The sequence below is a fragment of the Piliocolobus tephrosceles genome, unplaced genomic scaffold (assembly GCF_002776525.5).
Source record: "Piliocolobus tephrosceles isolate RC106 unplaced genomic scaffold, ASM277652v3 unscaffolded_1426, whole genome shotgun sequence".
Classification (NCBI taxonomy): Eukaryota; Metazoa; Chordata; class Mammalia; order Primates; family Cercopithecidae; genus Piliocolobus; species Piliocolobus tephrosceles.
This window is the reverse complement of record NW_022295710.1, coordinates 5,596-16,840: the sequence shown is the minus strand read 5'-3', so window position 1 is coordinate 16,840 and position 11,245 is coordinate 5,596. Positions and strand designations below refer to the sequence as shown.

Genomic DNA, 11,245 nt, shown 5'->3' with positions numbered 1-11,245 from the left:
CTGGAGATGGGATAGAGGGGGAGCGCTTTGGACAGAAAAGACCTGGGAGATTTGTTTGGGGAGGGCAGCCAGGCCTAGACCTGGGGAGCGACTCACCCAAAGTCCAAGATTATCAAGGCCTCCCCTACCCCAAAAAGGGAGGGATTGGCTTCCCGTCTTGTCGTGATCACCTCTAAATGCGTAGGAACAAACTTTGCATATTATTATTATTATTATTATTATTATTATTATTATTATCGTCATTGAAGTATTAAAACTCTTTTGGGGGATTAGCTGAATGAGACCCTTTACTGGAACTGGCACAGGGAGAAAAAGTCCTCGAGACAGGGTAGACACTGTGGAGGGAAGGGCTTGGGACCAATGTCAGGAGAGCTGGGTCTGTCTCCCTCTCTTTCCCTCACTACCCTTGTGACATTTAGCAATGTGAATAATCCCTCTAAGGTGGGGACAGGACCCCAGTCCCTGCTGTGCTCAATAAATTATGATGATCAAAATAAATAATCAGTGAATGTGGATGGGAAAATTGAGTAATTGTTAAAACTCTGTGATGTGTGACATTTTCATCTACAGAAAAGTGCAGGCTAGGGGACTTGGGGAATGGTTAGTAATTATAGGTAGAGTTCCATTTAAAAAGTAATGTTCATAAGGCTGACGAAGATGGAATGGACACAGTTCCTGATCATGGATGGTTCACTGTCTAATGGGGGTTGGTACCAGATGGTAAATGACAGTTGGACGTGGTGGCACTCGCCTATAGTCCCAACTACTCAGGAGGCTGATGTGGCAGGATTGCTCCAGCCCTCGGCGGAGCGGGAGCGGCGTGGCGTTTCTGGGGTGTCCGAATGTGTCGCTGCGAGCGCTCTGCGGTCGCGTCGGGGCTCAGGTGCGATGTCGGGGGTGGCGGAACTGAACGCGGCTGGTTGCCGCCACTCCTCAGCCCTGCTTTCTTGTCTCTTTTCAGTCCTCCTCGGGGTCGCGCATCACCCGCCCCCTGCACTTTCTGGTCTCTTCTTGCATTTGGTCTCCTCACCTCTCTTCCGCCTCCTCTCACTTTTCGGACAAACCAGCCCTTCTGATGTCCCTGGGTCCCCGGGCTGTTCCTGTGAATGGCATTCGAGGGCCCTTCCAGCTCTGCCGCTGAGGCAGCCACATTTCCCGGTGCTCGGAGCGACTTTCGGGTCCCTGAAGCCCTGTCCTTTCCCTAGAGTCCGCGTGTTCTCAGCTCCCGGGCGGGCCGCAGTCACTGGAGTTGGGGCCCTCCTTTTTTCGGGACTAGGAGCCGGTGCTTCCTGTTGCTGTGGGGACTGTGGGGCTCCTGACTCTCAAGCTGAGGGGTTGGAGTCTGCAGGCTCCCGGCAGAGGATTCTTCATGCGACTTCTCCCATCCAGCTCATTCGCCCCTGGCCCGCCCTTCCCAGGGTTCTTTCCTCTCTGGCAACCCTCCCTGCTGCTGTGGACTCCAATGATCTAAGGACACTAGGTTCCCTCCAACCTCCTCCCCGTCCCATCTCAGGGCCCCCTGGATCCTGTTGTCCTCCCTGCTTCCTGCTACCCCTTTCTGTCTGCAGTTCTCTGATCTATTTGTAGGATACCTCTGCCCTCATTCCCTGCCCTGCCTCCGCAGGTCCCTCTTGCCTTTCTTATGGGCCATTCCTACAAGCAGCCTTCACCCAGTGCTGCCCCTATGCCTCCCCCTTCCCAACTGTCCCTGACCCTAACTTTCTGGTGCTGCCTTTTGTCCCGTGGTCTTCCCTCCATCGCACTTCCCTCCAGGCCACTTGTGGGGAGCCCTGGTGCTAATGAAAGTAGGGCCTTAGGCAGGGCACAGGGCAGCACAGATGCTTCCTCCCCTCCAGTGCAGGTGCCTGCTCTGGGCCCTGCCTCACGGTGGCCCCTTGCCCACTGCATCCTCAGCCTCACCCTCTTGAGGACCCCACCCTGCAGCACACAGGTGCTGAACCATCCCTCCCTGGTCCCTCTGCCCCTCTCCGCCTTGGGACCTTGTGTTGCTCCCACCTCTTGCCCAGCTGTCTTGGGCCCTCAGCAAGTTCTCACCTTCCCCAAACCCCACCCTCCCCCACAGAACCCTTCCCTTTCTGTTCTCACTTTACCCCAAGTTCTCCCAGGGTCACTCCCACTCCATGCTCATGCCATCCTTTAGTCTTTACCCTGCCCATCTCCTCACCCCCACCCAGACCCAACACCGGCTCTGGTCCAAGGGCTCCTTGACCTTCATCCTCTTTTGGTTCCTTGACCACAGTGGGCTCTCAGTTCCTGGACTTATCCAAAATCTTCACTTACCACATAGTGGGCTGTGGTCGTCTCCTCCTCTGGGCCTTCTCCCAGAACCACTTTCCTCCAGTGAAGGTTTTGTAACCTGAACCCTCTTTTGGAGTGTGACTGCTCCCCTTCCAGCACCACTCCCCTCTGAAGGCCCTTCCTCAGGCCTGAATCTCACCTCTGCCTTGGTTTTCTTCTCTCTGACCAGGACCCCAACCTCTTTCTAATTCTATATTATTGTTTGGTACACTATGACAATTTTATTTTATTGTTTAATTGTGGTAAAATATACATATAAACTTCACTATTTTCACCATTTAAAAGTGGACAGTTCAGTGGCATTAAGTACATTCTCATTTTTGTGCATCCCGAAACTCTGTGCCCATTAAACAGTAACTCCCCATTCCTCCTTCCCCCTGGCCCCTGAAACCACCGTTCTACTTTCTGTCTCTATGAATTTGGCTATTGGGAATTATGCTGCTATGAACATGAGTGTTCAAATATCTTTTTAATGTTCTGGTTTCATTTCTTTTGGGTAAATACCCAGATGTAGAATTTCTGGATCATATGGTAATTCATTGTTTAGTTTTTGGAGGAACCAACACACTGATTTCCATAGCAGGTGCCCCATTTTGTCTTTCCCAATGTAGTACACAGACATTCTAGTTTCTCTACCTCTTTGTCAGACTTGCTGTTTCCCTCTCTCTCTCTCTGTCTTTCTCTGTGTGTGTGTACGTGTGTGTGTGTTTGATTATAGCCATCCTAGTTGGTGTGAAGTAGTAGCCCATTGTGGTTTTGATTTGCATTTCCCTAATAACTACTGATGTTGAGCATATTTTCTTGTGTCTGTTGGTCATTTGTATATCTTCTTTGGAGAACTGGCTATTCAAATTATTTGCCTACATAGTTTTTTTGAGTCTTGTTTTTGTGTTATAGGAGCTCTTTATGTATTCTGGATATTAATCTTTTATTAGATATATGATTTGCAAATATTTTCTTCCATTCTGGTGGCTGCTTTTTCACTCTGCAGATTGTGTTTTTTAATGCTCAATTTTTTTTTTTATTTTGATGAGTCCAACCTACCAATTTTTTTTGTTGTCTGTGTTTTGGTGTTATATCCATAAATGTGTTGTCAAAACCTATGTCATGAAGATTATTCCCAATGTTTCATTCTAAGAATTTTTCAGTTTTAGTTCCTGAATATAGGTCTTTGATTTATTTGGAGTTAACTTGTATATGTGGTGTAAGTTAGGAGTCCAACTTCATTTCTTTTTGTATGTGAATGTCTAGTGTTCCTAGCACTGTTTCTTGAAAAGATGCACTGACCCTCCCTTACTCCCACCTTGTCCACGATGAGCCTTCCTCAAAGGCAGCGGCCCTCGACTCCGTCTCACCCTCACCTGGGCAGCACAGCCATGCTGGTCATGGGTCACCCTGAGCCTGGGTCCCTTCCCATTTCCACCCTCTTCTCTGGCAAGACCTTCCTTCCACCACTGCCTTCATGCTCCTCCCTCACCACTGCAGGGCAGCCTCTCTCCTTGGCCTCCTCCCTATACCCTTAGGTGGCCTGTGGCTGCCCCACCTTGGCACCTGGCCTACATGTTTGCCATCTCCATTCCCCCATCTTCCGTTCCTCGGTCCGCTCCTCCATCCTCCTGCCCTCCCAGTTTTCCTTGTATCTAAAATCCTCATGCTTGTCCCTTTGCCTGTGTGCATTTCCTGCCTCCTCAGGAAGGTCGGGACAGCAGACCTGTGTGTTAACTTCAATGTAAAGTTGCTTCCAGGAAGAAGTTTCATTTGTGGTTTCCTCTTCCCCAGGGCCCCACAGTCTTCATTACAACCTCACAGTGCTGTCCCGGGATGGATCTGTGCAGTGAGGGTTTCTCGCTGAGGGACATCTGGATGGTCAGCCCTTCCTGCTCTATGACAGGCAGAAATGCAACGCAAGGCCCCAGGGACAGTGGGCGGAAGCGGTTCTGGCAGCTGAGACCTGGGACATGGAGACTGAGGACTTGACAGAGAACAGGCCGTACCTCAGAAGGGCCCTGGTACATATCAAGGGCCAGAAAGGAGGTAAGAGTAGGCAGCAGGCAAGAGTGATGGGAGAAGCCTTTTCCAGGAGAGCTGGGGGCAGAGAGCAGGGACCTGTCTGTTCCCACTGGATCTGGCTGGGGGTAGGGGTGAGGAATGGGGGTCAGCGGAGCTCAGCGGGGAGGTGAGCTAGCACTCAGCCCACACAGAAAGGCATGGAGCAGGGCCAGCAAGGGGTCCCCTCTGGTCTGAGTTCCTTACTTGGACTGGAATGGAGAAGTCACTGCTGGATGGGGGTAGACTTGCATTCCCTCCAGGAGATTAGGGTTTGTGAGATCAGGAAGCCAGCAGCACTAGGGGCTTTAGGCATTCCTACTCTTACGGGTAGCTCTTCCTCTCTCTCAACCTGGAGACTCAGGAATGGACAGTATCCCAGTCCTCCAGAGCTCAGACCTTTGCTATGAACATCACAAATATCTAGAAGGAAGATGCTATGCAGGCCAAGATACACTCCCGCCCTGTATGGGGAGACTTCAGGCAGAAACTACAGTGCATCTGGAATCTTGTGTGGGTGTCAGGAGAACAGGTACTGGGCCTGGGTAGGGGCTTTCCTCTCCGCTATTCCACTAGAGTCACCCCTACCTCCAGCTCCGTCCAGGGAAACTCTCCTTGTGCTATGGATGCATATGTTTTCTATTGGTGTGTTATATCCTGATTTTTCTCTCTTATTAGAGCCACTGGAAAAAGACAGCGGGTCAAGGACTGAAGAGTCCAGTGTCATAATCTGGGGAAGCAGTGGGCCCTCTGACAGAAGCCTGAACCTGGGTGGGTGTCAGGCAGGAGAGGAAGCCCCAGGGCCAAGGCTGCCCCATCTGCCTCCCAGCCTGCCCATTCCAAAGAGTTCCTCTGGCCCCATGTACCAGGAGCCCAATCCTGACCTTCCCCTCCTCAGCATCAATGCAGGGATCCCAGAGCATAAAGACACAGTCTTGAGGCCCATCCTTCTGCCAGCCTAGAGGAATTGAGCCCCAGGGTGAAGACAGACTTGCAGAAGGTCTGGGGTCCATGAGGACTTCTGCCAGAGTTGGAACAGTGGAGTGGACCAGCCCTGTTCCCTGCATCTCCATTAGAGGGGAGTAGGGTTTGGCCACGTGCCTCATTGTCTCTGCCCTTTCTTCTCCAGTCTCCCCTCCCCCACAATGAATGTGACCCGCAGTGAGGCCCTGGAGGGCAACATGACCCTGACATGCTGGGCTCTGGCTTCTATCTCCAGAATATCTCTCTGACCTGGTGTCAGGATGGGGCGTCTTTGAGCCAGGATGCCCAGCAGTCTGGGGGTATTCTGTCCAATGGGATGGGACCTACTAGACAGAGGTGGCCTGCAGGATTCCCCAAGTTGAGGAGCAGAGGGTCATCTGCTCCATCGGATACAGTAGGAATCACAGCACTCACCTTGTGTCCTCTAGTGAACCTGGGACCACCCTTGGGGGTTCCAACATAAAGAGGATCAGGCCAGGGTGGGGGAAGCAGGAACAACTGTGGCTTTGGTTACCTGGTATGTAACAGGCCCTTTTTTCCAGGGATGGCCCTGGTGCTTCAGAGTTGATGACAAGCCATTCCATATGTTGCTGCTTTCATCATCATTAGTATTATTAGTAGTATTATTATTCTCTGTGTCCTTTGATACAAGAAGAAGACAATATCAGGTGCAGCGGGTCCAGGTGAGAAAAGGGGACAGCTGCTGGAGATGAGAAGGTCCCTGGCTGGGCAGTAGGGTCCCCTCATACCTTCTGTACAGAAAGGCATGTAGGTGACAAGGTTTCTGGAACAGGCAATGAAAGTTGGGGTATTTGGGAGGGGAATGAGAGCCACGTTGCCATCTACACCCCTGTGAGAAAGAAATTCACCCATTCAAACCCAAAGAATAGACTCAGAGACCTAGAGAACAGCGAAAGAGAGACTTTTAATGACAGTCTTGCAAGATCAGGTGTCTGGAGTGCAAGCACACCTGGGACAGTTTCAAAAAACAATTTATTCCCTAGTGTGCAAGTCCCTCCCCCAATTCCTCATTAGCTGAATACTATGGGGTTACAGTCTTCCTGGGCATTGCCTATTGGTAGTTGGATTAAGATTTCAAGTATGTTCTTCAGGGTCTTTTTGCTGCATTTTTGGCTGCATTTTGTTGCAGCCCATAATGCCTGGTGACTGTCTCAGGACTCTTTTGGCATTTGACTTATGGCCCTAGTGGCTGCACTTAGGCGATGGGAAGCTAGCCCAAACTAAATTCTTTGGTGAGGTGGGGAGGGGGGTCATTGAAGCTGCCCCGACCAATAAGCTCCTGGACACTGGGTCAAAGGGAAAGCAGGAAGGAGGGGGTTGTGGCTTAGTACATTTTGCTTCTTTCTCTCTTTATTTCCACGTGGCCTGCTTAAACAGATTCTAAGGCACTTATGAAAATGAACCATCATGTGTAGGTTGTTTTTTACAGTTCCCTCCTCTTTTTCTTTTTACCCTTTTTGGTCTTATTTTCACTTAGATATCTGGAAGTTTTTACTTTCTTCATTATAGGAGGAGGAGTTTAGTTTGACTTTTAATAATAGTAAGTCATTCTGTTGGGACATTAGCGGCATTTGTTTATTAATAGCTACTTTAATTAACCTTTGTGTTAAGCCCTTCACACAAGGGATGACACAACATCCTATGGCTGTTAAGACCCCAGCCATAATTATGAGAGATGTAGGAACTGAAGCTACCATTCATTTCCATTTTTCAAACCAACCTTCTAACCAGTTAGTAAAAGGGTCGTTTACTCCTGTGTTTTCTGCCAGCTCATTGACTAGAGTTGTTAGTCCCTGCAGTCCCTTTATGATGGTTCCATTTGAGGCAGCATTGTTGTGAATGAAAGTGTCACATTTTCTGCCCAGTATATCGCATGTACCACGTTTCTCTGCTAATATTATGTCCAGTGCAATTCTGTTTTCCCAAGCCATTTAGCTAGTGGCCTTTAGTTGTCTGGCTTCTTCCTTAAGGGCATTTGGAGTGTAATTGATGAATCTTTGCTGATTATAAGACATGTAATTAATCCAGTTTACATTCTTGTTCATAGTTGACCACCAGAAAAGTGCTGACTCAAATCCAGCAGGTGTTTGGTTTCATCCTTTCAATTTATTATGCTGTCCTCTAGGTACCCCTATGGAGTTTAGATATAGATAGATAGATAGATAGATAGATAGATAGATAGATAGATAGATAAATAGATAGATGAATAGATAGATAGATATACAAAGTTTTCATCCCCTGATCCAGAAGCCTTGTGTGTATATGTGTGTGTGTGTGCGCGTATATATATATATATATATGCACGCGCGTATGTATGTGTGTATATATATATATGTGTGTGTATATATATGGGTTAAAATAAATTGCTAAATTTCTCTGATCTCGATGACCATGTGTATTTTTAGCTATTTTATGGAATGCCAGGGTGAACGGAATGGCCAATTGTACTAAAGCACAAGTACCAGTCCAATTGGACGGTAACAAGTTACGGAGGGTCCCTTTCTGGATGAGTGGTTGCCTCATTCTGGGTTCCCAGTGACATTTAGGATGTGGGTGCAGGTTGAGAGTTTTCCCATGGGTTTATCGAACTTCACCTTCTGTCTAGAGAGACACAGGAGTGATTTATACTCCCTATAGAGAATGAGGGGTTTGCTTTAGGATCTGATCTCTGCAAAGTGGGAAAGAGCAATGACAGATTTTACAAGTCTTATTTCCCCATGCATCCTCGTCTTGGTATACAGCCAACATGCAATGCATTCCTTTGGGATTAGTATCCCATCCAAGGGGAAATGGGGCCACCTGTGCCTGAGGTTGACCAGCGGCGCACGCGTAACAGTTACTTTTATTGAGGGCTTGTGCTGAAAATTTCACCCATTTAACCCAGACATTTATGTCTCTATATCCTGTTTTAATTTTTAAAGTCTGCCTTAAGTCAATTATTTTAATTATTTTTACTCTCTTAGGTTTATTGTTTAGTGGGCTAAAGGAAGTTAATGGGACTGGGAGTTTTAGTAATTCTGGGTGGGCTTGGAGTAGAGTTGGTGAGTAACCTAAAATCTAACTGTTCCATGGAGTTCCTTTTTGAGATATTTATTTTTAATTTATACCTTCAAGTTTTCTGGTTTAGAGTAGCTGGGTTCTTTATGGTAATTAATATGGGATTGCATTTAAAATTTTTACAGTTAGGTGGCGTGTGGTTCCTATATAATACTTAGGTTTCCTTTCACCCCTTGTGTTAGGATTAATTCTAACCATATCAGCCCCCAATGTTGGAGCCTGCGTATAGCTTCCTTTTAGGTTTTCCTTAGAATTAGCTTAAAGGGTTTCTTAGGTGATCTATACACTTCCAATTCACCTTCCTTCTGTTTGTTTGTTTTTTTTTTTCACCAGTTTCTTGACCCGAGTGTAACGTGTCCACCCCCGATCAGCTGTTTGTACAGCTGTCTCATTTGATAGGGACCTTCCCAACTTGGGTGGAGCTTGTCTTCTTTCCAAGTCTTAATTAGCACTGAGTTGCCTGGCTGGAAATAGTGAACTGTGAACTCAAGAGGTGGGGTTTGAGTTACAATTTCTTTTAACCGAAGTTGTTTCCTGGGAGTTCACACAATTCCCACACACTTGTTTAGCAAGGGTGTACATTTCTATACACCCATAATTCTTTAGTATTTCATCACACATGGCCTGGGGACCCCAATGACTTCCCTTACGCAATATAGACTTTCAATTTTTTATTATGGGTTTATTTATTATTTCTCTCCCATCAGGGAGCACTCACCTTCCATTCTTAGTATGAGTGGCTCCTATCTTGCCTAACTTTTCCTCCTCTTTTGAAAATTGGGGTTTTAATATCACCTTAGGGATATCTGAGCTAAACAGTTTAAATTTTTCCTCCAGGGAGACTTACTTAGCAGCCTTATCTACAAGTCTGTTCCCTACAGCTTCCATAGTGTTTCCTTTCTGATGGCCATTTGCATGAACTATGGCTATCTCTGCTGGAAGCAGGAGGCTTTCTAAAACTTGTTACCCACGTACCAATTCTTTTGCCCTGCTGTTCACTAGTCCCTGCTCTGTCCAGATTTTTTCAAAGGTGTGTACTACTTTATAGGCATATTGTGAATTAGTATATATAGTGTTTCCTTGGTCTTCTAGGAGCTTTAGGGTCTGGTTAAGAGCATATAATTTACAGGTTTGGGCTGACCAGTTATTCAGTAATTTACCTTTTTCACGTAAAGATTGTTTGTTTTTATTAATGACAGCACAACCATTGTGTCCTTTACCATTTATTCCTCAGGGTGTCCCATTCACAAACAACCTCATCCCATTACGTAGCAGAGTTTCTTTAAGGTTTGCTACTAACTTGAGTTTGATACTCTATGATCTCTAAACAGTTATGGTCTGATGCCTTCTTATTCTCCTCTCCTTTTCATAAGAAACTGGTTGGCGTTAGTTTAGGAACCTCCCCAGGGTCCATGGACCCCAGGAGTGACTTGGGGAGGGCAAGAGACTGACCAGCTGGCGTCCCAGAGTGCCCTTGGCCGGGCCCTGCTGGGTTTCAGCTCTGGTTGGAAGAGCTGCCAGGCTGTGGCGCCTTCCCTGATGGGCACTCTCATTAGCAAAGGCATTTCTGGCTCCGCCCTCCCTTCCTTTTTTTTTTTTTTTTTTTTTCTTCAAAGGCACCATTCCTCTCCCTGGCAGGCCTAGAGCTGCCCTGTTTGTGTTTCATGCAACCCCCACTGGTGACCCAGCAACTGCAAAATGTTTCCAGTTTGTCCCGCCCTGGGAGGGGACTTACTGCTTTTCCTCCTCCTGGGCTGCAAGGACCCTTCCCTGGCCCAGCCCAGCTCTGGGAAACAGAACTTTTATACACGACTCCTTGAAGCGTTTTGGCAGACTTTTCCCCAGCATGAACTCTCTCTACTTCAGGGATTGCCAACTGGCATCCTCTTTTGCCTGTGTTGGGTTTTTGAGTTATTTGAACTGATTATCAGTATTTAAAAGTTATATTTTACATAAAAAGTCAGAATTTTGTCCTCTGACAAAGCAGACAATCTGACAACGCCAGACTGGCACCGTGAGAACAGCTGAGCAGCTGCCACAGTTCCCACCCAGCCCTGCAGCCCTCCTTTTTATTGTTTGCTGACCCTGTAGTCATTTGAGTTTACAACCCTAATGCTGATTCTCCTTATGTAGCGTCCCCAGCTCTTCTGCAGCCTTCCTGACAGCTAACTGCCCCTGGTGCCCTTACAGCCTCTCAGTAAAACAACAACAAAACCTTAATGTCATCTTATTCATTGACTCTTCCATAACTTGAATCCTTTTGACCACCTCCTGACAAACAGCCATCTAGTTTTTGCTGTAGGCAGCCCATTACACCTCAAGCAGCCTGATCCTAAACTCTTCCACATGCCTCTCTCCCTTACATCCCCCAGTTCCCAGGCTCTGTCCTTCCTCAGTGGTTGTACTGCATGCACCCTTTCCTTGCAACTCCTTGTTGCTTAATCCCCCAGAAACCTCCCCCAGCCCTGCCAACCTCTCTGCGTCCTCTCACTTCGTCGTGTACTCTTTTTTCCTTTTACATTATTTGTCTCCGCAGTTTTACCTTCTGTGTTTCTCTTTGATCTCTGTCTCTTTTAGTCTCTCTCGCTAATTTTCCTCTTCTATTCTCTCTCTGTCATCCCCTGTTTCCTTTCTCTCTCACACTCAGTTTCTTCCTCTTTCTCTCTGGGCATGAGCCGAGCCTTGCTGTGCCCTGGCTCCCCTCCTCTGTCTGCAAAAACAGGCAGCTCTGCGGAAATGACTCAGCAGTAACCTTTATCAATAGCTTTTAGAAGCCAGTTGCCACACACAGCTGTGCCACTAGCTCTCTCTTCCTTCA

General features: G+C 47.4%; 1 protein-coding gene across 1 annotated transcript; it reads left to right on the top strand.

The window, feature by feature from the left end:
• The first annotated feature begins 842 nt into the window (after positions 1-842).
• Positions 843-5,714, top strand: LOC111537337. The gene is given in 7 exon segments (XM_026449690.1): positions 843-883; positions 1,206-1,282; positions 2,261-2,372; positions 3,843-3,955; positions 4,099-4,353; positions 4,724-4,897; positions 5,044-5,714. Coding segments are annotated over 7 exon segments (1,056 nt in total). The 3' UTR covers positions 5,328-5,714.
• The last annotated feature ends 5,531 nt before the right edge of the window (positions 5,715-11,245 follow it).